Source organism: Castor canadensis, chromosome 18, assembly GCF_047511655.1.
Source record: "Castor canadensis chromosome 18, mCasCan1.hap1v2, whole genome shotgun sequence".
Taxonomy (NCBI): domain Eukaryota; kingdom Metazoa; phylum Chordata; class Mammalia; order Rodentia; family Castoridae; genus Castor; species Castor canadensis.
The window spans coordinates 34,312,673-34,337,909 of NC_133403.1; the positions used below are offsets into that span (position 1 = coordinate 34,312,673).

General features: G+C 48.0%; 1 protein-coding gene across 1 annotated transcript in view; it reads left to right on the forward strand.

Moving 5' to 3' along the window:
* Ksr2 (kinase suppressor of ras 2) overlaps positions 1–25,237 on the forward strand; it is a 279,590-nt gene that overhangs the window by 99,087 nt on the left and 155,266 nt on the right. Inside the window, exon 3 of the mRNA XM_074060825.1 lies at positions 2,040–2,190. Coding sequence (XP_073916926.1) covers positions 2,040–2,190 — 151 coding nt within the window. The remainder of the gene's footprint in view (positions 1–2,039; positions 2,191–25,237) is intronic.

Here is a 25,237-nt window from a genome sequence, read left to right on the forward strand (position 1 = left end):
TGGGCTCTATCTTATGGGTAGACCATTTTTGCTTGGCTGATATGATCCCCCCCTCAAAATATTCAGAGCCAATATTTGAACACTGAGTTTGTCTAAAAAGCTCAGATGTCTAACTGCAAAATCAGAACTTCCTATCACCCTGAACTGGATGGCTGTCTGGAGGTGATGAACTTGACATTTGGCTCCTTTGGGTCCCAGAGGCTCCAAGGTCATGGACTTGCTCCTTTGCGTCTATCTGGCCTGCAGCTACCTGAAGTTGGAATCTTACTTTAGTCTCTAAGCACCTGAGTCCAAGGTCACCATCAGGGGTTGGGGTGATGTGCCTGCAGTTCATAAGTGTGTCCACCAGAGGGCACCCTTCCATGAAGGAATGGACAGCTCCAAAGTGAGATAAGACAGCCTGGGTTCAAACCCCAGCTCCAGCTCCATCACTGTGTGACCTTGGGCAGGTGGTCTAACTTCTCTGAGTTTTAGTGTCCTAGTCTGTCAATGGAGATAATAAGCATCGCCTTTGTGTGAGCTTTGTGACATTAAAGAAGTCCAGGGAAGCACTTGAAACACATCCATCTCAGCTATTGTTATTATTGTATTACAGAATACATATCTGCATCTGCCATCTTGGTCCAGGTTTGGTGAGGCTTTCTGCACGTTCAGGATATAAAACTTGCTTTTATGCTTTTTTCGGAGCCTCAGTTTTGATGGAATTGAGAATGCACACATTTTTTTTTTTAGATTGTGAGCTGAAGTACACAAAAGAGCCATGTAGCAAGGGGGAGAATCCCTTCATCATGTGACTTACTCCCTCTAAGGGGGACAAACCTTCAGACCCTAGATGGTCACTGTCTTCCCATGACTCAGTCTGCCCCCGCCCTAGCGCAGTGCTTGGAAAGGCACTGAGGGGACCTCAACCTCTGCCCTCCAGCTCGATTTTTCTTTGTTTCTTTCTTTTTTTGGGGGGGTGTGGTGCTGGTAGAATTTAATGTGAGGTCTGTATTTTGCTGTAATATGCAGGCATGGCCACAAGGGGGCAGAAAGATTCCATACTCACCCTACACTCACCATCCCTAGACACTTAAAACCTTATTTAAATGACAATAACATCTGTGTAAAAACGTTGGCTACCATCACTGCTATAAGTGAAGGCTCACATATGCACCTGTAGATGTACTTACAGATGGGTAAATACAGAAGTTTGACAGATTTCGAGATGTATTTGTCTCATGGTGTATCTATGGAGACAAAGTTTTGGGGAAGGGTGGTGACTGGTGATGGCCAAAGGACACCTGCCCCACGCATTGCTAGCTGGGCTCGTCTCTAGCCTGTCTGCAGCTCATCTGCTCAGAGGTGTCCTTTGCTCTACTCTATGCTGTCCTCCAACTCAACCACATGGCCTTATGACGCAAAGTCCTGCTGCCTTATTCTCTGGTGCTCAAACACAAGCCCAGATTCCTTTCCAACCGTGAGCCACCCATGGACTTTCATCCCTAGGGTTCCTCAAGACCCAATATGAACCCTAGACCTTGTGGGTGCTGCCAAGAGGAAGCCCAGAGGACAGCTGGGAGGGGACCTGAGTTGTGTAGTTGGCTTGTCCTGAGTCCACTCTGGGATTTGGGTTGAGGCTCTGCAGTCAAAGTTAAGCAGGAGGCACTGAGGGCAGTGCACAGAATGAAGTGGAACCCTGTCTCATAAGGAGTTCAGAAGCCAGACGGGGAGACAGATGAAGTGACTACGTGATGTACTGAGCTTGTGTGCAGCATTACCAAGTCCACACACTTAGGATCCCTGTTTTATAGGTGAGAAGAGTGAGGCCCAGAGAGGTTAAGCAACTTGTCTGAAGCTATCCAGCAAAAGAGTGGCAAACCTGAGATTCCCAAACCCAGGTCTGTCCAGCCCCATATTCACAGACTCAACCATTATGCAAAGCATTTGCCCAGTGGTGTGCCCTCCCCTAGGCACTACCACAGGACAGGACAGAGGCCCTGCTCTGTCACATTCCTGCCCATAGGGCAGCTGACATCCTTTTCTGTTCCCTCCCCTAGGAAATCTCCCCTGGCCAGCTGAGCCTGGAGGACCTCCTGGAGATGACAGATGAGCAGGTGTGTGAGACGGTGGAGAAATATGGAGCCAACCAGGAGGAGTGTGCCCGGCTCAATGCCTCTCTCTCCTGTCTCAGGAACGTGCACATGTCAGGTGAGCAGGTGCAGGGGTGTGAGGCCCTGTCCCCAGCTCACAGGCCACCATTCCTCAAGATTCCTGTGCAGACCAGGATGAGACAGAGTCCATTGTGGATAGCAAACAAGGGGAGGGGAGAGAGGGGTGAGGGATGGAGGCCAGAAGACAGGGCAGCCTGCTGGGGGCACAATGATTAGTTTTAGATTAATGGGATCCAGATATGGAAATACTTGGGGTGCCTGGAAAACAGGGATCTTTTTCCCTTGGATATCATGAAGTGCCTTTGTATTTTGGGTCACTGCCTTGCCTCTTATTTTCTCACAAAAATACTATGTGCTCATTGTAGCATAAATCAGAATATGACTGCCACAGGCTCCATTTCCTGGACTTGCTGTTGTCATTTGGTATAATTTTGGTTCCGTTCTTCCTGACAAATAGGTATGTGCATACATTTTTAAAGAAAGAAGCAATAGAATTAGGTTTATCTATATCTGTCTGTCTATCTAAAAAGTTTAAACTTTATTTTAAACTAGATAACATCTGTGACTTGCTTGATAAGTTTAAGGTCCAAACACTGTCTTCTATCTGCTGGACCTTTCCAATTTGTTTCTCAAACACCTGTCTGCTTTTATTAGCATAACATCAACTCTCATTCTCTTCAGCCTTCTTGCTTCCCTGGCTTGTCACATTTTTAACTCCCCCGAAATTTGGGGCTTTTTAGTTCGTAGGTGTCAGCTCTGCAAATACCAGCCAGAAAAATGTTTTTGGCCACCAGCACTGTCATTGCAGTTCCCGCCACAAGGTGGCGCTGTGGACCACCAGCCCGGCAGTGTCTGGTGGCGGCTGATTCAGTTTGATTGATTCCCGTGCAACATTGAATTCGGGTTTACTAAGTGACTATTAACGAGTCAGCAGGGTGGAGGATCCAGCAGTGAACCAAACACAGAATATTGTGAGAAGGGCCCTTGGCTCAGATCCCCACATGTGAGCCCCTCTGTCTTTCTTGCTGGAGGATTCTTTCTGGTCCAGGCTACACTCAGCATCAAGAGGACCACCCACTAAGGCTGCCCTGTGCACTAAAGGATGCTGGCTCAGCCGCACCCATGACCCCTTCCCAGGAGATAAACCAGTAATGTCCCCCACTTCCAGTGACAAACAGCCATGTCTCCAGGTCCTGTCAAGTGTTGTTGGGGAGGCAGAATCACCGAGGTTCAGTAGCCACAGAGGTCCTACTGCTCCTTTCTGGTGGTGCCATGCTGTTGAACCACCGCTGACGTCAGGCTTCGAGGGGCCTCGCCACCAGCACGGGCAGAACCTGATCCAACATCACGTCCTCTCTCCACCTGCAGGGAGATACATCTGGCAGTTCTCTCTCCTTTAAAAAAAAAAATCGCACCAAGTTACAACGTGACATCTTTCTTTAGCTGCCTGGAAACGTATGTCCTCATGTTTAATGCACCACTTATTCAACCTCTTGTTTTGAGGACGTTACGTTGTATCCATATTTTTCTTGTCTTAAACTGTGCTATCTTTGGGTGTCCAGTGCCTGTTCCTAAAAGTGAGTTTAAGTGTTTGGGTGGACATGGCCTTTCTGCGTTTTAGAAGGTTCATACCGATATATGCTTCTCCTCTGGACTCCAGTTCTGCCAAGACTGGTGTTCTTCAGCCCTCCGAGGTGTAATAAGTAACCTAGTGACACCGTGAGCTGGATGAGACTTGAGACATCTTCTCACCTGCTGCTTTTTTTTTTATTTTATTTTAATAGAAGTGTTTATTATGGACAGTATTGGTTAATATTAATTAACTAATTGATTAGCATTAGCTAATATTAATGACACATTTTCCAAATATCAAGAACTCTTTTTTTTTTAATGGCTGCATGCAACACTGGCTTAAGCTATCTCTCTCAGTGGATAATTTGTTAATTTCTTCTTTTCTTTCTTTTTTTTTTTTCATTTTTCTTTTATTATTCATATGTGCATACAAGGCTTGGTTCATTTCTCCCCCCTGCCCCCACCCCCTCCCTTACCACCCACTCCACCCCCTCCCACTCCCCCCCCTCAATACCCAGCAGAAACTATTTTCCCCTTATCTCTAATTTTGTTGTAGAGAGAGTATAAGCAATAATAGGAAGGAACAAGGGGTTTTGCTGGTTGAGATAAGGATAGCTATACAGGGCATTGACTCACATTGATTTCCTGTGTGTGGGTGTTACCTTCTAGGTTAATTCTTTTTGATCTAACCTTTTCTCTAGTTCCTGGTCCCCTTTTCCTATTGGCCTCAGTTGCTTTAAGGTATCTGCTTTAGTTTCTCTGCGTTAAGGGCAACAAATGCTAGCTAGTTTTTTAGGTGTCTTACCTATCCTCACCCCTCCCTTGTGTGCTCTCGCTTTTATCATGTGCTCATAGTCCAATCCCCTTGTTGTGTTTGTCCTTGATCTAATGTCCACATATGAGGGAGAACATACGATTTTTGGTCTTTTGGGCCAGGCTAACCTCACTCAGAATGATGTTCTCCAATTCCATCCATTTACCAGCGAATGATAACATTTCGTTCTTCTTCATGGCTGCATAAAATTCCATTGTGTATAGATACCACATTTTCTTAATCCATTCGTCAGTGCTGGGGCATCTTGGCTGTTTCCATAACTTGGCTATTCACCTGCTGCTTTGTATACCTTTTTGATCAAGCTGCACAGTGACAAATCTGATTTATATTGCAACGGCCCCTCCCCCTAACACACACACAAACACACGTGCACAGACAGATTTCTAGACACAATGGAGGCGTGTCACAATGGTGACAGTGATGGCACAGTACCCATCCTTACCATGCAGGATGGAGGAGATATTTTAAATTCTTCCCTATTTCATTCGATATCCCTTACCAGTCCTGGCCAGGACCTGGCACTCTCCCGTCACACATCAGTTAGGGTTGTGACCTATGGTTTGAAAAACCTTACTGATCTAATTGAGCTTCTGCCTTCACCTGGGCTACTTCTGGCCCTTCCTATGCAGGGAAGATCCCGTGTGCTGTGTCCTGCTTCATTCGACAGTCTCCAAGCCACGACTAGGGCACCTGAAATCAACAGCCTTTTATGCTCAGGCTGAGGTGAGCTCACCTCAGACGTCATGGGAAAGAATTGTCCACTTGGCTGGGTTTCCATGCCATCACGTGACCTTTGTTGTTCCCGTTGGTAGCAGTGTCCCCACATTTTAACTTTTACCTTTTTTTGGGTAGTGATTTATTTATTTTTTTTTTGGCAGTACTTGACTTTTGAACTCAGATCCCAATTTGCTTTAGTTATTTTTTCAGGCAGAGTCTCATATTTTTGCCTGGGCTGGTCTCAAATTACAATCCTCCTGCCTATGGCTCCTACATAGCTGGAATGACAGGTGTCAACCACCTGTCGTTGTTTGTTGGGATGGGGATCTCACTAACTTTTTGTTCAGACTGGCCTGGAATCTTAATCCTCCCAATCTGTATCTCTCCCATAGCTGGGATTATAAGCATAAGCCATCACACCTGGCCTGGGGAGTGATTTTTTTTTTTATTTTAAATGGATGCTACTCTCTTCCACTAGACTATATTCCACAAACAGGTATGGGTTGGCTGGGTGCTGGTGGCTCACACCTGTCATCCTAGCTGCTCAGGAGGCAGAGATCAGGAGAATTGCAGTTCAAAGCCAGGCCAGGCAAATTTTTCATGAGACCCTATCTTAAAAATATCCATCACAGAAAGGGCTGGTGGAGTGGCTCAAGGTGTAGACCCTGAGTTCAAACCCCAGTACTGCAAACAAAACAAACAAAACAAAACAGGCATGAATTGTACCTGTGACTGCTCACTATTTAATCCCCAGGATGCTATCTAGCACATAGCAGGGGGCTGATAACTAAACAGCTTTGAATGAACACCTGGTTCGTGCAAACTCACCCCGGTGGAAGTAAATGTTTACTCCTGTGGACTGCAAAGCACCCTGGAATTTGCTCCTACTGAGGCCCCAATGTTCACATTTCCCCCCTCAAACCCCAAACATCTGATAAACCCACAAATGAGCTAGATAAGGCATGGCTTTCCCGTCTTGGGCCTCACCCCTCTGCCTGGAGTTCCCTTCTGCCTTGTCTTTCCCATCCTTGTGACTCTTGTCTTCATCTTTCTCATCCTAGGCCCAGCCCAAAGGCTTTTCCTCAGCCTGGTCTTCATGAGGCTGTACGTTAACCCTGCAAATGGACCCCACCTCTTGCCCTTGGTCCCCAGAATGTCACAAATGTCCAGTGATCCACAAAGTATATAGGGCCGAGTCCCTCGCCATCTCTCCAATCTCCTCCCCTGCTAGTCTTGCCCTTGATTGTTTTTATCCCAGCCACATTGGCCTCTGGTTGCCCTCAACATGGTAGACCCACTTCTGCCTCCAGGTCACTGCACCTCCCTGAATGAATGGATGGATGGATGGATGGATGGATGCCTGTCACCAGCCACCAGGCCATATGGTGATTGCGTTTCGTTGTCTAGCTCACTCATCTGACTGTGGCCTCCCCGTGGGCAGGTGCGGGATGTCACCTTTTCCTTCTAGTGGTCCAGTTGTATTTATGGAAGGAACTTCAGGAAAGTGGCGCCATGTGCTTTTGACTGATCTCCACCAGGGGGCTGCAGCAAGCACCCATCATCTTTTCACTCTTCCCTCAAAAATTATAATTAGTTCCTTGAAGCTTCTAACCTTCTTGGGAACTGGACAGTCCCATTATTTTGTGTCTTTTCCCAAACTAGGGACTAAATAGTGTCTTTCCCGCCAGGGCCCATGCTCATCTCGCAATCAATCTAACTTGTCAACCCAGAGTGGAAGCTTTGTCGAGCCGCCAGCTCAGAGTTCTAAATTCTGGTGTGAATGGGGACTCAGTGCATGTTTGTTGAATGACTGAAGGCACTTGCCGAGGGACTTAGGTGGATGCAAGGCAGCTTTGTGCAGGTCAAGAATATGTCTCTGTTTTTCTCTCTCTGTCTCTGTCTGTCTGTCTCTGTCTGGATGGGGACTGGCTCATTTTAGAGGTGTTAATGCTAATCTTAGTTTTCTTCTTGGATTTTGGGGATGTCTTTATTCCCCAGTGCGAAGGACTTCTCCCTAAAGGGAGAAGTCTGAACTCTTCATTGTCTTCTCATGACTTGTTGGGGCAACTTTAGCCCAAAACCAAATAATCAGTTGTTCATTTGATAATAGCAAAGCCAGAACTTTCTTTTCTTTTGGCAGTATTGAGGTTTGAACTCAGGGCCTTGTGCTTGCTAGGCAGGTGCTCTACCACTTGAGCCACGCCTCGGCAAAAGCTGGGGTTTCTGAATCTTTCCCTAGCATATCTGATGTGGCCTGAAATCAAAACATTCACTAAGTCGTTCATCAAAATCTGTTGATTTTGTACCAGGTACTGCTCCATGCCAGGTGCTGTTCCGACCTCTGGGAATATGTGCTCCATGCGTCCCCATGGAGTTTCCGTTATGGGGCAGGGGACAAAGGATGATAATTTAATAAGCAGGAACATTATGTAGTGTGTGACAGGAAGTGCGGTGGGTAGAGGACCAAGGTTGGTGACGTAGTGCTGTGGGGGCAGGGGCAGGCTGTCACATCGCACGCGGTGGGGAGGGCCAGCTCCAGCCACCTCACTGCTTTCTCCCTCACTTCTCAGTCATGTGCCAAGAGTCTGGAGTCTGACAAACTTGGACTCAATTTTGGACCTGTCACCTAGTAGCTGTGGATTTGGACAAAGGCATTTCACGTTTCTGAGTTTAGTTCCGTAGGAAGGGAGTGAAATTCAGTTCTACCCCATTGGTTGTTGAGAGGGTTATGTGAGATGAGGTCTGCCCCAAATAGGTACAGGATGACTCGATGTTACCATTATTGTCATGGTCACTGTCACCACCACCACCGCGGCCATTTCTCCATCACCACCATCACCATCATCATCACCACCCCCACCACTACCATCTTCAAAACCACCATTGGCATCCCGACCATCACCACGGCCTCATCACTGCCACCGTCCCATCATTACCAGGGTCCTCTAGCTTTTCTCTGATCTCAGTTTACTTTTCTCCACTTCCTTCCCATCTGCCTCTCTGTTTTTTTCCTGTGTTAGTCCAATTCCTGCTGCTATGACAAAAATACCTTAGCTTGGTAACTAAAAAACAAGAGAAATATGGCGCTCACAGCTCTGGTGGCTGGGAAGTCCTGGTAGAGTCTATGTGTGGAGAGGTCCCACTCCCCATTGATGGCCCCTTGTGTGTGTCACCTGACACAGGGAAAGGCAGCTCTCTGGGGCCTCTTTTACAGGGGTGTTAATGCATTCATGACCTAAGCACCTCCCAAAGACACTGCTCCTGCCTTCTAGCACACTACTTTAGGGGGTAGCTTTCAACACAAGCACTCAGACCAGAGCAGGGCAGGGCTTCAGCCTTTCTAGTTCTGCTGTCTAACTCTGCTTCTGTCTCCCTTCCTACTGAGCCACAGTCCTCAACACCACTGCTGCCTTCCTGTCCGCTTCCCCTCTCCATCTGGCTCAATGGTCCTCCAAAGGTGGCCTGCCTTGCCCTGGCCAAAAAAAAATAACAGCAAACCCCCAAGCAGTTTCCCTTGATCCACGGTGTCCTTTTCCTCCTTGGCCACTGTTGTGCTCTGGGCTGGAATGAAGTTAATTTGGCTGCTGGAGGAGCCTGCCTGCCATTTGCACCCCCTTACCCGCTGGACTCCAGAACTTGGAGCTCCCAGGTCTGAGGACAGCAGCCTTGCTCAGTTGTCTTCTCCCAGGAGAGCTGGGGCAGGGTGTGGCCAGCCCTCAGAGTGCTGCTAAGTGACTTTCTTCCTTTTTTCTCTATGGCATTTTGATTGTCCTTGGCCTTATAATCAGTGGTCATTTGCATCTTCAATTTCCCAAGGAAAAACCCAAGGTGGAGAGGATGGATGACCTCGCTTCTTCCCCATCTTTCCAGGTGTCCACTGCACATCTGGCATTGTGCTGGGCTCCGGGGCTCAGGTGACCCCAGGAAAGGAAGGGCCTCCTAGTGATGGGAGCCACATGGTAGGAGGGGGGACATGGTGCCCAGGCACAGAGACCAGTTGTGTGTGCCTGGGGTGAGCGGTGGGAGCCTGAGTCACACAGGTGGGTAGGGTGGCCCCCCATGGTAGGCCACATCAAGGCCTGACACTTGGGGCTTTGAGCTGCAGGATCCCTTGCCAGGTTCTGTGGCATTGGGGCAGGGGGGCTCAGAGCAGGGCAAGGGACCAGAAGTCCTCCAGGAGGTCCAAAGAGCCACAGGCCCGAGGCCAGGTGCTGTCTGCAGATCGGGGTCCTGCACCCTAGCAGCCTCCTTGCTTGGCTGAGCCCAGTCCCCTCTGGCTTCTCCTCCTGAGCACGAGGGGTGGGGAGAGAGATGGCAGTGGGGAAAACAGGATACAAAGTGGCCCCGAAATAGGACAGCCTCAAATGCTCCTGAGCGTCCTCCCAGTTTGGGCTTTGAATGAAGCCCCCCAGAACCCTGCCTTCATCTCCACCGTGTGGTCCTCCTTTGATGAGAACAAAAAGAAGGAACGGTCTTGATTGCCCCATTGTTCTGCTTGCTTCTAACTTGGGGGAGGCTGGGCAGGGGAGGAGGAGCCACTCCTCCCAGAGCCCATGTCTGTATGTGCTGGTGTGATGTCCTTCCTTCCTCCCCCATCATCCTACCAGCACCAGCCCTTTTGGGGTCTCAGGAAACCCTTACACATATGTACTACCCATGACTCTTGCTTGAAAGTGACAGAAACCTGGGCCAGGCACAGTGGCTCACACCTGTAATGCCAGCTACTTGAGAGGTGGAGACAAGAGGACCACAGTTTGAGGTCACCTGGGCAAAAAATTTGCCAGAACCCTGGCTCAAAAACAAGTCAGGTATGGTGGTGCACACCTGTAATCTCACCTATGCAGGAGATGAAGGAAGGAGGATCGAGGCCCCAGGCTGGCTCCAGGCAAAAGTGGGAGGTACTATCCAAAAAGCGAACTATAAGCAAAAGGACTGGGTGTGGTTCAAGTGGGAGACCCTGAATACTGAAAAAAAGAAAAAAGGGAAAAGGAAAAAAGAAAGTGACAAACACCCACTCATCACACACCCGTGGTTCATTCATCCACTGTACAAATACCCCTGGAATGTTTTCTGGCTCAGTTGGCACTGGGGACCATGGAAACAGTGATGGGGGAAATCAACCCCACTACCTGCTTAAAGGGCCTGCTTCCCAGACCTGAGTTGTTGGTTAGCACATGATACATTCAACTTCAACCCATTAAAAGCCAATAAGGAAAAAACTCCCTTCTTCACTCACAGAGCCACATTTCCGGTGGTCCATTGCTGTGTGTGACCAGTGTCTACCCTACTGGCTTAGCACAGTTCCAGACATTTTCAGCATCCTAGAGATCTATCAGACAGCACTGCTCTCAAGCATGCCCAGAGAAACTATCCATGAGAAATTACAAATGGTGATGCGCCTTACAGAGAATGAAAATGGACTCAAATGATGGTGATTGGCTGGTGTTGATGGGCTGACTGGAGTGGGTCAGTCAGGGTTCAACCAGAGTAGTAGAACCAGCGTGGTAATTACAGGAAGGGGTTCACTGCAGGAAAGTGGTTTGCATGATTTGGAAGGGGGCTAGCCTGGCAAGTCTGAAATCTCTACGTAAGCTTTCAGGAAAGTCTGGGAGTCTAGGGCAAGGAGTTGGAGTCGGCATCATGGGTAGCATTTCTGTTCTCAAGTCATCTCAATGACTGGGTGCTGGTGCCACACACCTGTAATCCTAGCTGCTTCGGAGGCTGAGATCAGGAGGATTGAGGTTGGAGACCAGCCCAGGAAAATAGTGAGACCCTATCTTCAAAATAACCAGAGCAAAATGGACTGGAGGTATGGGTCCCATGGTACAGTGCCTGCTCTGCAAGTGTGAAGCCTTGAATTCAAATCCCAGTCCCACCAAAAAAAAGTCATCTCAATGGGTTGACTCTTCCCACCCAGGCCACTGAGGATGACCACCCTTATAAAAACCAGCTGATTATGGATGTATAAAACACATCCATAGCAATGCCTAGCTAACCTTTGACTGAATAACTAGGGACTGTAGCTTAGTGAAGATGACACCTGACACTGACAGGGAGCTTCTCTGGGGAGGTGACATTTAAACTGACCCTCGGAATGACAAGAAAGTGCCAGACAGAAAGATTAGGAGGAACAGTATTTTGAGTAGAGAAAACAGGTCATGCAAACCTCAAAAGAACTTTTAAGAAGCAGAGAGAAGGTACACATGACTGAACTATGGTGAATTTTCTGGGGACTTACGGCTGTGTAACAAACCACTCCAAAACTTGGTTGGCTTAAAACAACTGCTTTGGTGTCATGTGTAATTCTCTGAGTTGGCTGTGCTCTGCTGGGTGGTTCTTCTGTTATTTGTGTGGGTGGCTTGGGCTTGGAACATCCGAGATGGTGCATGGGTATGCATGGCAGTGGACACTGGTTGTTGGGGAGGCATTCAACCAGTGCTATCTATTGGGGAACCCACATGTTGCCTTTCCATGTAGCTTTTGATCTTGATATGAGTGAGCCTTCCAAGAGGGAGAAAGCAGAAGCCACCAGGTTCCCAATCACTTCTGCCATGACCACATGTGAGGTGTCAACCAGGCAGAACCACTGTGGGTTAATTAGGAAACAAGGGATCACAGAAGGTAGTTGGACCTTACACAGCTGTAGGAGGAGCTGGAGAAATACAAGTTCAAAAGGGAAGTTTATGATGCAGAGACAGGTGTCCAACCTGTGCTGATACAGCTGAGCCAGTCTGTGTTCTCAGGGACACCTGGTGGCCAGCACGTCCAACAGTTGGAGGGGGACCCTTCTGAAGGGCTGGTGTGGACACCTTTGGAAAGCTGGTGGCTCTCTGTGGCTCTTGCTTCTGTGAGCCCTACACAGAGCATCTGGAAGTGCACCTGAGGTCATTGTCAGTCATTGAGGACCCAGGGTCAGGAAGGAGGGTTGGTCATGAACAGGGGAAGACCAGGGTCACACCCTTAGCATTGGGTCTTTTATTACCCTGAAACCAAGTGGCCCTCCAGGGCATATGGCTGTGACTTCCTTGTTGCCTCCCAAATCTAGAGAACTTCACTTTTGGGGAATTCTAACCTGGAATCATGCAGAGAAGGGTGTTCCAGAAACATGAATGCCACCACAACCTAGGTGTCCAAAGGCTGGTCCAGGGCAGGGGCAGGGGAAAGGCGGGGAGTGGGGCCAGATGAGAAACCTGTCACTGTGGCTGGAATCTTGGGTGTCCTGGGAGGGGAAGCTGTGGGAGGGGCTTCAAGAAGGTAAGAGCTCTCATCCTGGTTCAGGTCACGCCCACTCAAAGGTGGATGGAGCAAAACTAAACCCATTAGTCAGTGTCCTTCCCTTTCCTATCCTCCACCCCTTACCCCTGCTCTCCTAGAGGTTGGCCTCAGTGTTCCCTGTCTGCTTCACTCTACCTTGCTTTTCTCATCTGCAAAATGGGGATGTTGAGAACATCTTCCTCATGAATGGTTGCAGGGAAAAATGAATCTTTGCAAATGCTTAGCCCAGAGTCTGGCAAGTCGGATGCTCAGAACATATCAGGCTCTGATGATCCCTGTTGTCTTTTCTGGTCAGCTTCCCTCTCCCCTCCCTTCTCCCCAAGCTCAGTCTGAACTCAGGGCTTCTTCCTAAGAAGCTGTCAGCTGCTACCTGGGTGACAACACCTTTCCTCCCAGTCTTTGTCTGCAGCCCCAGGGCTGCACCTGCTGTGCTGCATCCAGCCATGTTCACGTTCTTGCAGGGCTCCTTTTCGTCCCTCCCTCCTGTCTACCATCTTCTTCACCGTGGGAATCTGCAGTGAGAACAAAGAGGACCTGGCTGTCATCTCTCATGGGCACAAGAGTTGATTCTTTTGTTTATTCCTGGCACCCGGGAGGTGCTGGCAGAACTGGGTGCTGAAATGACATTGAACTTGCCCTGTGTGGTTGGCCAAGGCTGAACCCAGATGAGGTTACACCCACGAGTATGTTACCTCTTGGAATGAAGCCCATATCCCATCCCCCAGGCTCTGGAACAGGTCCCTGTCTCCTGATGTTGTCACTAGCTCATAGTGCCCAGCTACCCTGACCCCCTCCTTCCTTACTAAGACCCCGTCCCAGGGCCTTTGCACAGGTCTTTTTTTTTTGGCCTGGAATATGCTGCCTGAGTCTTCCCTGATTGATTCCTTGTCATTTTGATCTCAGCTTAAATGTCACCTTCTCAGATAGTTCCTCTTCCCTCTCAGACAGTGTCTATCTTATTACTTTTTTCTTTTTCCCTCCCTCCCTCCTTCCCTTCCTTCCCTCCTTCCTTCCTTCCTTCTTTCCTTCCTTCCCCCTCCCTCCCTCTTTTTTCCCCCTCCCTCCCTCCCTCCCTCTTCTTTCCCCCTCCCTCCCTCTTCCTTCCCCCTCCATCCCTCTTCCTTCCTCCCTCCCTCTTCTTTCTTCCCTTCCTTTTTTCTTTCACTTATTTTTTGTGGTACTGTGGATTGAACCCAGGTTAGCCTGACTCCTGTTAGGCCGAGGTTCCCCCACAGGAGAGCCAGCGGCATTGCTGGGACTGGCTCTGGGTCCAGTCCCTCACAGTCCTGAACCTCGTTCACGTGGGCTGGCTATTTTGGACTTACAGTCTTTGTAGGAGAGGCACCCCAGCTGTGGTTCCCAGCAATGCATGCACATTTGCATAAACATTTGCATGTCTGTAGCATTTAAAAGATGGGCGCATAGAATTCTGGGTAGTTGGTTTTGGATGAGGATGGCTATTATTTCTCTCTTGCTCATCTGTGTCTTCCTGGGCATAAACAAGAAGTTGTGTAATCAGTGAAAGTCTGAAGGAAAAGAATTCCCCCATGCCACCCAGTTGGTGGTCTTGGTCTATTCCTTTTGTGATACTTCTGTGGGCTGGAGGTGCAGACTTCTTCATATTTCAACAGTTTCCTCATTGATTAAGTCCCCTCTCTGCACCTGTTCAAAAGGGTAAACCTTCCCAGGCTTAGATCACACCTAAAATGTGACAAAATGTGACAACTTAAAAGTCATCACTGCCGGGAAGCCTGCTCTGATTGCACCTGCTCCAAACCTGCATCACATGCTAGGCAGTTATCTTGTAGTTGTTTGGATCTGTAAGTCTTCCCCACTGGATTGCACATTCTTAGATAGTAGGAGCCACCTTTTAATGACAAGAAAAGCATCACAAAATATTAAAAGCATACTGTGTAGGCATCGGGTACTACTCTAGATTGATCTGGAGAGTGATTTCACTTCACCTTCCAATATCTGTTGTGCTCCTGAGTTTTCAGATGAGAATCAAGGCATAGAGAGGTGAACTGTGTTACCCTAGGTCACATGCCAGAACATTACAGGGCACCAGCACTTGAACTTGGGCGGTCCCAGGCTGTACCTTCTAAACACAGCCCTTCCTTTGTTTCCTGCAAACTAGCTCAGTAGCAAAAGCATCGTCACATGATTTCACAAACCAATGTAATTTAATAACAGAAATTACGTCCTGGAGGAGAATGTGGACACCTTTATAGATTTGCCTTAGGAGATACATAGTTTCTTCTGTACATTGGTGATGGGGCTGAGTGGGAGATCACGAGCAGGTAGAGAGGGGATATTCTTTTTAAAATAGGGCTTGGCCAACTACAATCCACACACCACATTTGGCCCTCCACTTGCTTTTGTAAATAAAGTTTTACTGGAACACCACCATGCCTATTTGTTTTACTTCTCATCTATGGCTGTTTTCACACTACAACATGAGAATAGTGCCTGGTGCCCCAAAAGCCTGAAATATGTATTATCTGGCACTCTAGAGGAAAGGTTGACAATACCTTTAAAAGACCAAGCAAGAAAGCGTAAGAGAGGCACAGATAGCAAAGAACTCTGTGATGGGGGTGAAAGAATATTTGTTCTAGTGGAGCCACGTTTATATGGACCTGTCATTTATTGAGCAGTTACTATACACAGTGCTCAGGGGAGGCAGAAAACACAGGAAGGATGGACATGCCCAGAGAGGGCATGTAGCTTGCCCTGGGTCACACAGCTAATGCCAGACAGAACGTTTGAGCTCATCAGTTTCATCCCAGGCAGGTGCTTTCATTAAACAGTCTTTTGTATTGACTTTTCTTGTCTGGTCCCCAACAGGCAGTGAGATTTTTGGGGTGGGAAACACCCCATGTTCTCTCTGGAAATGCTTTCCTGATTGGACCCTCTGAGGGTCACTCTTATTTAGGAGGCTGGACTGTGGGGCTGCCTTACACCTCTAATCTCCCTACAGACTTGAAAACAGAAACCCCAAATGGCCCCTCCTTCCCATCCCACCGAGCGAGAACCTGTTGAGCTAAGCTGGAGGGGGAGATAGGACTTCCCAACCCCACACCAACACTGTCCTCGGGAGCCAGCTCAGCACGGCTTCGTCATCTGATCATTTTCTTTCTTTAGCACTTTTGTTTCTCCGGGCTCTGCTCGTCTACTTGCTGGAGGAGAAACGAGGCGGACAGAGACAGGCTTTGAAATCTGATACCAGGACACCCTGGGTGAAGGGGGATGACTGATTGCTTTGCCAGCTCTACCTTCTAAAGGCCTTCTCCCTTCATCATCACGGTGCACGGGAGAATGTTGAGGCAGGGCTGTATTTTTTGCTTTAAACCCTGGCGAGGTCAAAGCTCTGGTTGATTGTAGGCACTTTGATGAATTTTCTTCCTGTATTTATTTTCTTGGATCTCATCCAGAGGTGCCTGCTTGATGGTGCAGTATCAGCTTCAGCCACTAGGGGGCGCTGCCTGATAATCTTCCTTTGGCTGAAAAAGCCAGAATTTACTTGCAAATTGCCAGAGATTTGCCATAATAAGAAGCTGGAAGGAACTCAGTCTCATTAACCATGTCAACTTTCAAATCAGGGAAACTGAGGCCCAGAGAGGTGGAAAGGCTGGGCCTAGCAACAGAAGGAGACTACAGAACTTTCTGGGCAGGCTGAAAGTTCCCCCCCCACCCCGGTAACCTTGGGGAACTTTCCTGGCTGACCTTGACAAAGCAGGTTCAGGTCTCCTGCTTGCTGCAGTCTGCTCAGGAGGCGCCTTGTTGTCACTCACCGACCTTCAGCATCATGTCATTGAAGCTCTTGTGCCTGTCTGCCTGCCACACTGCAAGAGCAATTAAGAGAGGAAAATGAGCCACAAAGAAGAAACATTGTATCACAGACCTTAAATAATAACAGTGGAGGCTCAAAGACAGCTCCAAGGAGACAGAACAATCTAAGCAGTGGCTCTTTTCTCTTGGGGACATCTGCAAAGAGCTTAGGGCCAGATTTGGGGCAGCTGTAGCTATGTAAGAGCCCATCCAGGAGGCTGTGACTTGCCACTTGTCGGATACAAAGATTAAAAAAAAATAATAATAAAGCCATAAGCTACTCTGGCAAGGGATTGGGGTCTTGTCTTCTTCCTCCAGCTGCCCTGGCCACTTCCTGTGGCTTTCACCTGTCAGGGGCTGCCCCGGGGCCAGGCAGGACCTTAATTTGGTTCCTATAGCTGGAGCTAATTAGGAATCATAGGATCCACAGAATGGGCCGATGGAGGGGGGTCTTCTCTGCTCCCTAATAATTACAGTGTTGGTGTTGCCATTCTGTCTCAAATCTGCTTCTGGAAGGCTGAGTCCTCTCCGGGTGAATGATCATGAGAACTCACAGCTGGTGACAGCCACTCCAGGTGGAAGTGACCACCAGCTAGGGGTGTTTCTTGTTTTTGTGTTTTGGAGAAGAAAAAAGGGTCTCCGTCAGTCTTCTTGTAACGTATCTGAGACGTTGTACTTTTTCATGCAGACATTTTGATCAGATTTACTTCCCCCAAGTGAGCAAGTGTCTAAACAAGAGGGCTTTTAAGCTGGGCGGGGGGAGGCTGTAGATTACATGGGACCCTTCCTCTCTGCAGATCTGCTTTGCTTGGGAACAATTATCACTGTTTGTTGACCCCCATCTGAGGTCACCAGATCTCAGGCCCCAGCTAGATTTTCCTGGTGGCCAGTTGTTAGAGTGGTTTAGGGCTTGTCAACCTCAGCAGTGCTGACATTGGGGCTGGATAATGGAGTGTGATGGGAGGCAGGCTGGGCACTGTGGGATGCTGAGCAGCGCCTCTGGCCTCTCCCCACAGGTTGCTATCATCTCCCCTCAGTCAGGACAATCAGCGGTGCCTCCAGGGGCTGGGTTGGGGCTCTGGGTAGAATGCATGCTTAGCATGGTGGAGGCTCTGGGTTCCATCCCCAGCAACACACATACACACACACACACACACACACACACACACACACACACACACACACACACAGCCTCCAGACATCAAACACTCCCTGGGGCAAAATCACCCTGACTCCTAACTGCTCCAGGAATGTACGGAGCTGGTCTGGCTGTGATGGTGCTAATGAGGACGAGGGGAAAGAGAGGGAGAGGAGGAAGATAGTGAGGAGAGGAGAACTTTGAGTGCTCCAGGGCAGAAAGCCTGAAGATTTTGTGGCGGTCCAGAAAACCGTAATTGAGTTGGAGTTTGACTCCTCATTCCTGGAGCGTGATTTTTCCCAGGTGTCTTTAGTCAAATTACCAGGAAGCAGATGAAAGCTGGGAGCCCAGACACAGCACCTCTCCTCCTGCACACACACACACTCATATACACACCCACGCACACACATGCACACACACACACACACACACACACAGTCGCTCCTTCCTCTCTCCCAATTCATAGATAAACGGTTCTTGTTTGCCAGGTGGATGGAGATAGGATTGGATTCTTGGCTTTTCTACCCTTGACTTCTCAGGCCATGGGAACCTGGACCGACAATTCAGTCTCATAGAGCCTGATGTCCTCGTGTGTAAAATCCCAGGGACAGAATAGATATCTGCAACCCCCCCGCCCCAACTCTGCTTCTGTGTCACATCGGCCACCAGTGACAATAGTAACCACATCCTACCCGTGACCATAGATCTGCTGTTTGCATCCTGGCTTCCAACTATTGTTTTTTATCATTATTGCACAGATTCCACACCAACTTAGGCATCAACAGCCTTGGTGCAGTCTGTGATCAGAAGATTTCCAAATTCTTTGTGTCCCACTGGGAAGAATCCATGGCAGGACAGGTGGGTGTAAAGAGTTTATTAAAAGTTAGGGAGCATGGAGGGTCCAGGTGGCAGCTGGAAGCAGAGAGCAGGTGCTTCTCTTTTCCAGGTTAACATATGCTACCCTATGGGAAGGGAAGAACCTAGTGATTCCCATCCAATAATCAATGAGTGGGGAGGTGCATGGGTGGTCCCCAGGCCAGGTGAGGGTGGTTCGATCCATCCAGGGCATGGTTAATCTGAAATATAAAATCAAGTCATATATTTTCTATTAGTCCTGAACCTTCCCTAACTCTAGCCTGCCTCACAGTGACATCTCTTTTGGATTCTTTGGACATAAGAAATAGATTTGCACCTTTACACTTCTTTTTTCTGCCAGCCACACTCCCTGTGGGTGACACCTTTTCATTCCTTGGGTCTGGGCTCAAATGCTACAGAAGCACTCATTGCACCGTGTTAACATCATGACCGTAGATTCCTTTGATCATCGCCGTCTTCGAAGTCAGGGTAGCACAGGGGCTGGAGGAGCCCAGAGGAGGGACTGGACTGTCACACAGCCTCAGGAGCTCAGGGATGTTATCTAGGGGCAAAGACTGGAGTCCTGAGGATGAGGTGCTGGGTTTGGGTCACTTTGCTCACTTCCTGGGTTGATTGTTTTGTTATCACCCACCAAGTGCCCAATTGCAAATCTGCTCTGGATTCCTTATCTTTCCAATAATCATAGCTCAATTTTTTTTTCCCAATGGCTTTTTGTGTTGGCAAAGCTGCTGCAGACCCCTAATGCTGGAGTCAGTAATTTGCACATTCCAGAAAGGGGGACTTGGTCTTTGCTTTTTTTTTGTGTTTTTGAAGAAGGGTGTGTGGTACATGAGGGAGTATGCCAGGGCTGACCTCAACTATGTCCATTTTGCTTTCATGCTTGTACCAGTGATCAGAATGAAAAAGAGGAAATTAAGCAAAAGTCCTTCTAACCTCAGATCCCAGGTTTATGCAGGTGCCCGGGTGACAGATACAGTTCTAAGCCAAGACACTGTGAGTTGTAGGAAGAGAAATTAAGGCAGCAGGGTGGGGCTGGAATGGAGGAGTTTGGAGCCCCTCTGTGAAGGAAGGCTTGCTGTCCCAAGGTCTTTTCTGAGTATTTATGGTACCAACAAATGTGCAAAGGAAGTATTTAGAGTGCACCTGTCCTGTGTCCCTCTGCACAAGTGATGTCCAGGCATGGGCTCATGTTTATGTGTTGGATATGTTGTGTGCAAGACTATTCCATGGAGGACCTTGTAACTACCTTGTAAGGCAGACATTGCCCTGTATTTTGCAAAATAAAGAGATGGGTTCAGAGAGATGGATGAGTCCGGCCAAGGCTGCACAGCATAGCAAGTCACAAGGCCAGCATTTCCCTCGGGAGATTACTGTGACCACATCTTTATGTGGCTCCCTGGAGTCTCTGAAAGAGAGAAAGGAAGGGAGTGGTCACTCCACCAAGGTCACCCACTTGAACTTGGTCAGGTTTGTCTGAAATCCCCTGGACTTCAAGAGTAGACACCTGAACTTTGAGGAGGAGCACGAACAAGGCGAGTGACAGGGACAGGTTGTTTTCCACGAGCAGCAGCACGCTGGCCCATGTCCAAGTAGCACTTGTGGATGGTTTGATGTCCTTGGAGCAGACTAGAGTAGAGGCAGTGAGGTGAGAAGAAGGGAGATGTAAGGTGACCCAGGAAGGGGTGGGGACAAGCCTGGAATCTGAAGGGGAGCCCCATCCTCTGGGGTTTTGCAAAGCATAGACAGGACCAGCAATGCCAGCCCTGCTTCTGGCTTACTCTGTGATGACAGACAGCTGCTGTCCTGTCCTCTGTGAGCCTGCCTTGTCCCTAGAGGGGGATGGGTGCAGTGAGGTAATGCAAGTAGAAGCTGGTCACTCCCACTGGCGAATAGCATGCGCTCAACAAATGGCAGGTGCCACTTCTGTTGGTGACAACTGGTTTGTCACCCTAGCTCTATCTGTGGTGATTAACAAAGACAAGGACTCCCTTTGTTGAAATAAATCCTCCAAGGCCCAAGTGTATGCAGATGTGATACAAACTTGATAGGAAAAACTTCTCAAATATCTTTAATGATGTGACCTTGAAAACAGACAGGTCACCTCTGTCTGCAGAGGTGAAGGTGACATCTGTGTGTCATTCTTCCGTGCATCCACCTTTGACCAACGTTTATTAAACACCTCTGGTGTTCCCAGTAGTACAGTGTGGGGGGCACTTGCTCTGTGACCTTTGGCAAGTTAATTCACCTCTCTGAACTATCACTTCCTGGTTCGTCAATTCAGATAATAACTGTCCCTTGGAGCTACTTTTTTCTCTTCTGTTTTCTTTCTTTCCCAAGACATGGGTTAGGGCAGAATTTATCAATAGAAATTACAGGATTAGTAGTAATAATAATAATGGTAATACCCAAACAGTGCCCTGTCCTCTGGAATCTGAGGCTTATGGCTGGAATCACATTTGTCTCTTTAGAGGACAAATGTTCCTGTTTGTAACTTGTTTTGAGGGTTAGATGAAATCAAATACACAAAGCCCAGTGCCTGGCATGGAGTCACTGTGGAAGCCTGGTCATTGGTACCTTGCTATGCTTTTTTGGGGCAATAATTTTTCTTACTCTTAGGTGTCATCCCCAGTCTGACTTACTCATCCCACCAGCTGTCCTGCAAAGGTTTTTTTCTCTTGATTTTAACCCCATTTCATTTTCCTGAACTGTCTCCTGTGTGAAATAAGTGTCTGGTTGGAGTTTGTGTCCTCAGTTTGTAGATGAAGAAAGAAATGTAAGTGCCAAAGTGACACAGCACAGCACACAAAGAGGGAAGGAGATCGGGGCTTTCCCTCTCCTGATTCTAGCAAGAGCCAGGCTTGCAACACAAAACCTCTCCTCTAAGGAAAGAAATTGTGCAGTGATGGTGGAGAGACACCATCAGCTAAGGAAGAAGCTAAGAAAGAACCCAAACTTTCCCAATGCGTCTATGCGCGAAGAGCAAGAAAGAGCAACAAGAAACACGTTCCACCAGAGAAGATGACATTAAATAAAGCAATATTAGGTACTGATAAAAATACCAGAGCTGCTGGCTCTGGGGGATGTGTGTGGATTTCTCATGCTCTGCTGGTTCCCCAGGAGACAGGGGCATGGAGGAAGTTGGATTTTGGGACATGTCACATCTTTTTTCTGTTACAGTCAAGAAATCTATTTATTTAATTAAATTTCCTTTGAGTTTGTTTTTTTTCCCCTGGAGCTAATTTTTTCTCTTCTGTTTTCTTTCTTTCCCAAGACATGGGTTAGGGCAGAATTTATTAATAGAAATTATAGGATTAGTAGTAATAATAATAATGGTAATACCCAAACAGTGCCCTGTCCTCTGGAATCTGAGGTTTATGGCTGGAATCATATTTGTCTCTTTAGAGGAATCTGTTCCTGTTTGTAGCTTAAATTTTGTTCTTCCTTGTCTGCCTTAAGGGCTTGAGGGCTGCAAGAGTTCTGACAAAGTCTTTTCAATCATCTGCAGACTATTTAGGCTGTTGTAGGACATGGTGCCTTCTTGTTTTCTCTCTCCCTCTCCCGCTCTGTGTTCTCTTTCCCTCCTCTCCTCTCCTCCTCCTCCTTCTCCTTTTCCTTCTCTCTCTCTTGCTGGCCAAGTCTTGTCAGCTGCTTTCTTTCTTTTTCATTTTTTTTTTAAATAAAGTTTTATGGGAACACAACCTGAGCTACCTACTCCTGTACATATTGTCTGGGCTGCTTTTATATTATGATGGCAGAATTGAATAATCCCAGCAGAGATGCTCATGACCACAAGGTCAAAATATTTACTGTTCTGTCCTCTACAGAAAAGGTGGCCAACTTCTGTTCTGGTCCTTGCTGTGGCTCTCTGTGGTTTTGCATTTGCTTCTGATGCATGTGCTTGTGACCAAGCTGGCTCACAGGCTTACTCATTCATCGAGCACATTGGGAATCATTTTTTGTGCCAAGTCCATGTGAGGGGCAAGGGACTTAGAGATGAGTGGGCATGGTGCTTGCTTTTACGGAATGACTGGGATGCAATAAGATACAGAGGACAAGCCAGGCACTGTGGCTCATGCCTGTAATCCTAGCCACTCAAGAAGAGGCAGAGATCAGGAGGATCCAGGTTCAGAGCCAACCTGGGCAAATAGTTTACATGACCCTATCTCAAAAAACTCATCACAAAAAAGGGCTGGTAGAGTGGCTCATGGTGTAGGCCTTGAGTTCAAACCCCAGTACCACAAAAAAAAAAAAATACAGAGGACAAAGCAGGTTGTAAGGGAAGGCAACATAGAGGAGGGATATTTAGGATGGGTATAAAAATGCAAAATTATCAAATGAGCTTCCAGGCATGGGGAGAGGCCTATGGTGAGGTGTGTGGCTGTGACAAAGTGGGGTCATCTGCCAGAGCTGGGGGCCAGCCTGGGAGAGGGTTTGGGAGATGACAAGAGGGGATGAGATTGGGAAGAGGTGACAGGCTATGGTAGGAGCAGTCTGAGAACAGGGAGGGTGACTTTTGTGTTTCACTTTCCGTGGTGATTGGCTTGCTGTAGCATCGGCAATGTGTTGCTGACTGGATTCATTAGGCTGGAGGGGACCCCATGGTCACCCCATCTGTAGATGGCTTTGGAAATGACTGGTCTGGACCCAGGTTGGGTATTGAATATCCTATAGAACTACTTTGTCCTATTGGAATTACTCCCCTCTCTTTGAGGCCAATGGGGGTGTCAGCTCTAGAATTTTGCAGGCACAGTCCTGTTTCTCCATGGCAGGGCGGGGGTGGGGAAGGGGAGCAGAGGACAGTTGGGGGCTGGTCAGGGTATAAGCACCCGGAGCCTGGTACTCCAGAGGGCCTGGGAAAATTCCAGAGTGACACCCAGGCGTTCTGGATCCTGAGTGCTCCTTGGGGGACTGAGGCCAGGGCCAAGAGTTTCCAGGGTTAGCAAAGTTGAGAGCAGTTGGCCTGGGAATTCCAGGCTGTCCGGGAGCAGGTGTGAGGTTTGTACACTGTCTTTGAAAAACACGCTAAAGCTCTATGCTTCTTCATTTGTGCTATGGGGGATAATTCTAGAACCTGCCTCTTAGGATTTTTGTAAGCATGTAGTGATTTATAACACAGAAAGTCAGGGTCTGATACATAGTAATCACTCAGTTAAATTGTTGAATTAAATTGCTACTCAGGTTGCATTTTCCAAAGGACGTGGTGCATTCCACTTAAAAATAACACCAGGAAAATCTTTCCTGCAAGGTCTCCTGGTGCAGTTAGGAAGCTGGCATGCCCAGGCTTATGTAACACCAGGATGCACCTGGGTGTGAATGCGGCTCCCTGTTTTCACTGAGCATATATTGAGATAAGGGATTAGGAAGCAAGCTGCACTGTCTGCAGAGAGAGTTGGTACTGGGATGATATTTACTGAGTGCTACTTCATGCTGGACACCATGCCAGGCCCTGGGTGATGAAGAAACAGAGTTGTGGCCTCATGCAGTTAACACGGCTGGTAATAAGACCCCTGGGCTCCCTGTTCCTCCATGTTAGAGCCTGGAAAATGGAAATAAAATGGATCCCTGTGACACTTGATCTCACCAGGAGGTCAAGGACTTGGGTAGTATGTGATGGAGCTGAACTGTGTCATGTAAGAATCAGTCTTCTGAAGTGTGAGAACCAGGTCAGCCACAAGCTGTCACCTTGTGCAAATTACTGAACCTCTGTGGACCTCCAGCTCTTCTACGAAATAGGCTTCTATGATCTCAGAGGAGTATTAAGAGGATGAAATACCTTAAAGGCGTTAAATATATACTCAGCAACAAAATAACAGCAACAGCCAGCATTGACCAACTATTTACTCTGCACCAGTCCCTCGACATTGATTTTATTTATCCCTCACAGTGACCTTATGTGACAGTGGCTATTATCATCCTTGTTCAATAGATAAGAAGTCTGAAGCTTTGAGCTTAGCCACTGCCATGGACCATAACTAGTATATATCAGAGCCCCATGGGCAGACCGCAGCATCTGAGACCTTAACCTTGGTCCATCCTGGCGTAGACCTGGTGGTGCTGGAGGCAGTCATGGCCGCCAGGCAGAGATTCAGCTTTTATGCAAATGGACAGGAAAGGTGGGATACTGTGAAGGGGAGCCTGCTGGTGGTGGTCCAGGGTAGCATCTTCATTTCCCAGACTTCAGAGAACCGGGGTGCCTGCTCATTTTTTCCTCTCCAGAAGGTAGACTCTGTTCTTGTTCTTCCTCCTCCTTGTTTTTAATGGCTGTCTGAGCAGAAAGAGTATCCAGGGCTCCTGAGAACAGATCTGGAAGGAGAACTTTTCACAAGTGTGTAAACGAAGTACAGGGGAACAGAGCTCTTGTCAGCTCTCTGGACGTGTGCATGTGTGTTTTTAAAAAGCTCTTGCTAAATGCTAACACCTGCCTCTGCTAACGTCAGCCAGTACTACCCGAAGGTCGCTCTTCAGACTTCATGTGTCTCTCACTTGTCATTTTCTGAATATCTTGAGAGTAGGGGGCTTGACCCCTCTCTAAGAAGCTGAATATGTCAAAAGTGTTTCTTTTTTTGTTGTTTGTTTGCCTATTAGAGTGCTTTCCCTCCTTTGCCTTTAACAATCTCTTTTCCCTCCTTCTCAGTGCCTGGTAGCCTGACCCTGCCTTGCTATGGCAGTGTAACAGGAAGAGCTAGCGTCAGCTGCTGGAGACAAGAGGCTGCCACAGCCCTGGCTGAGGCTGTAGGGCAGGATTGCCAGGGGTTTTGCAAAGAGAAATTTAAAGTTTTTTTCTCACCCGAGAGGGTATGTGTTTTCCCTGGTGGCATTGTGGCTTTCCAAAGCTGGTGGCCA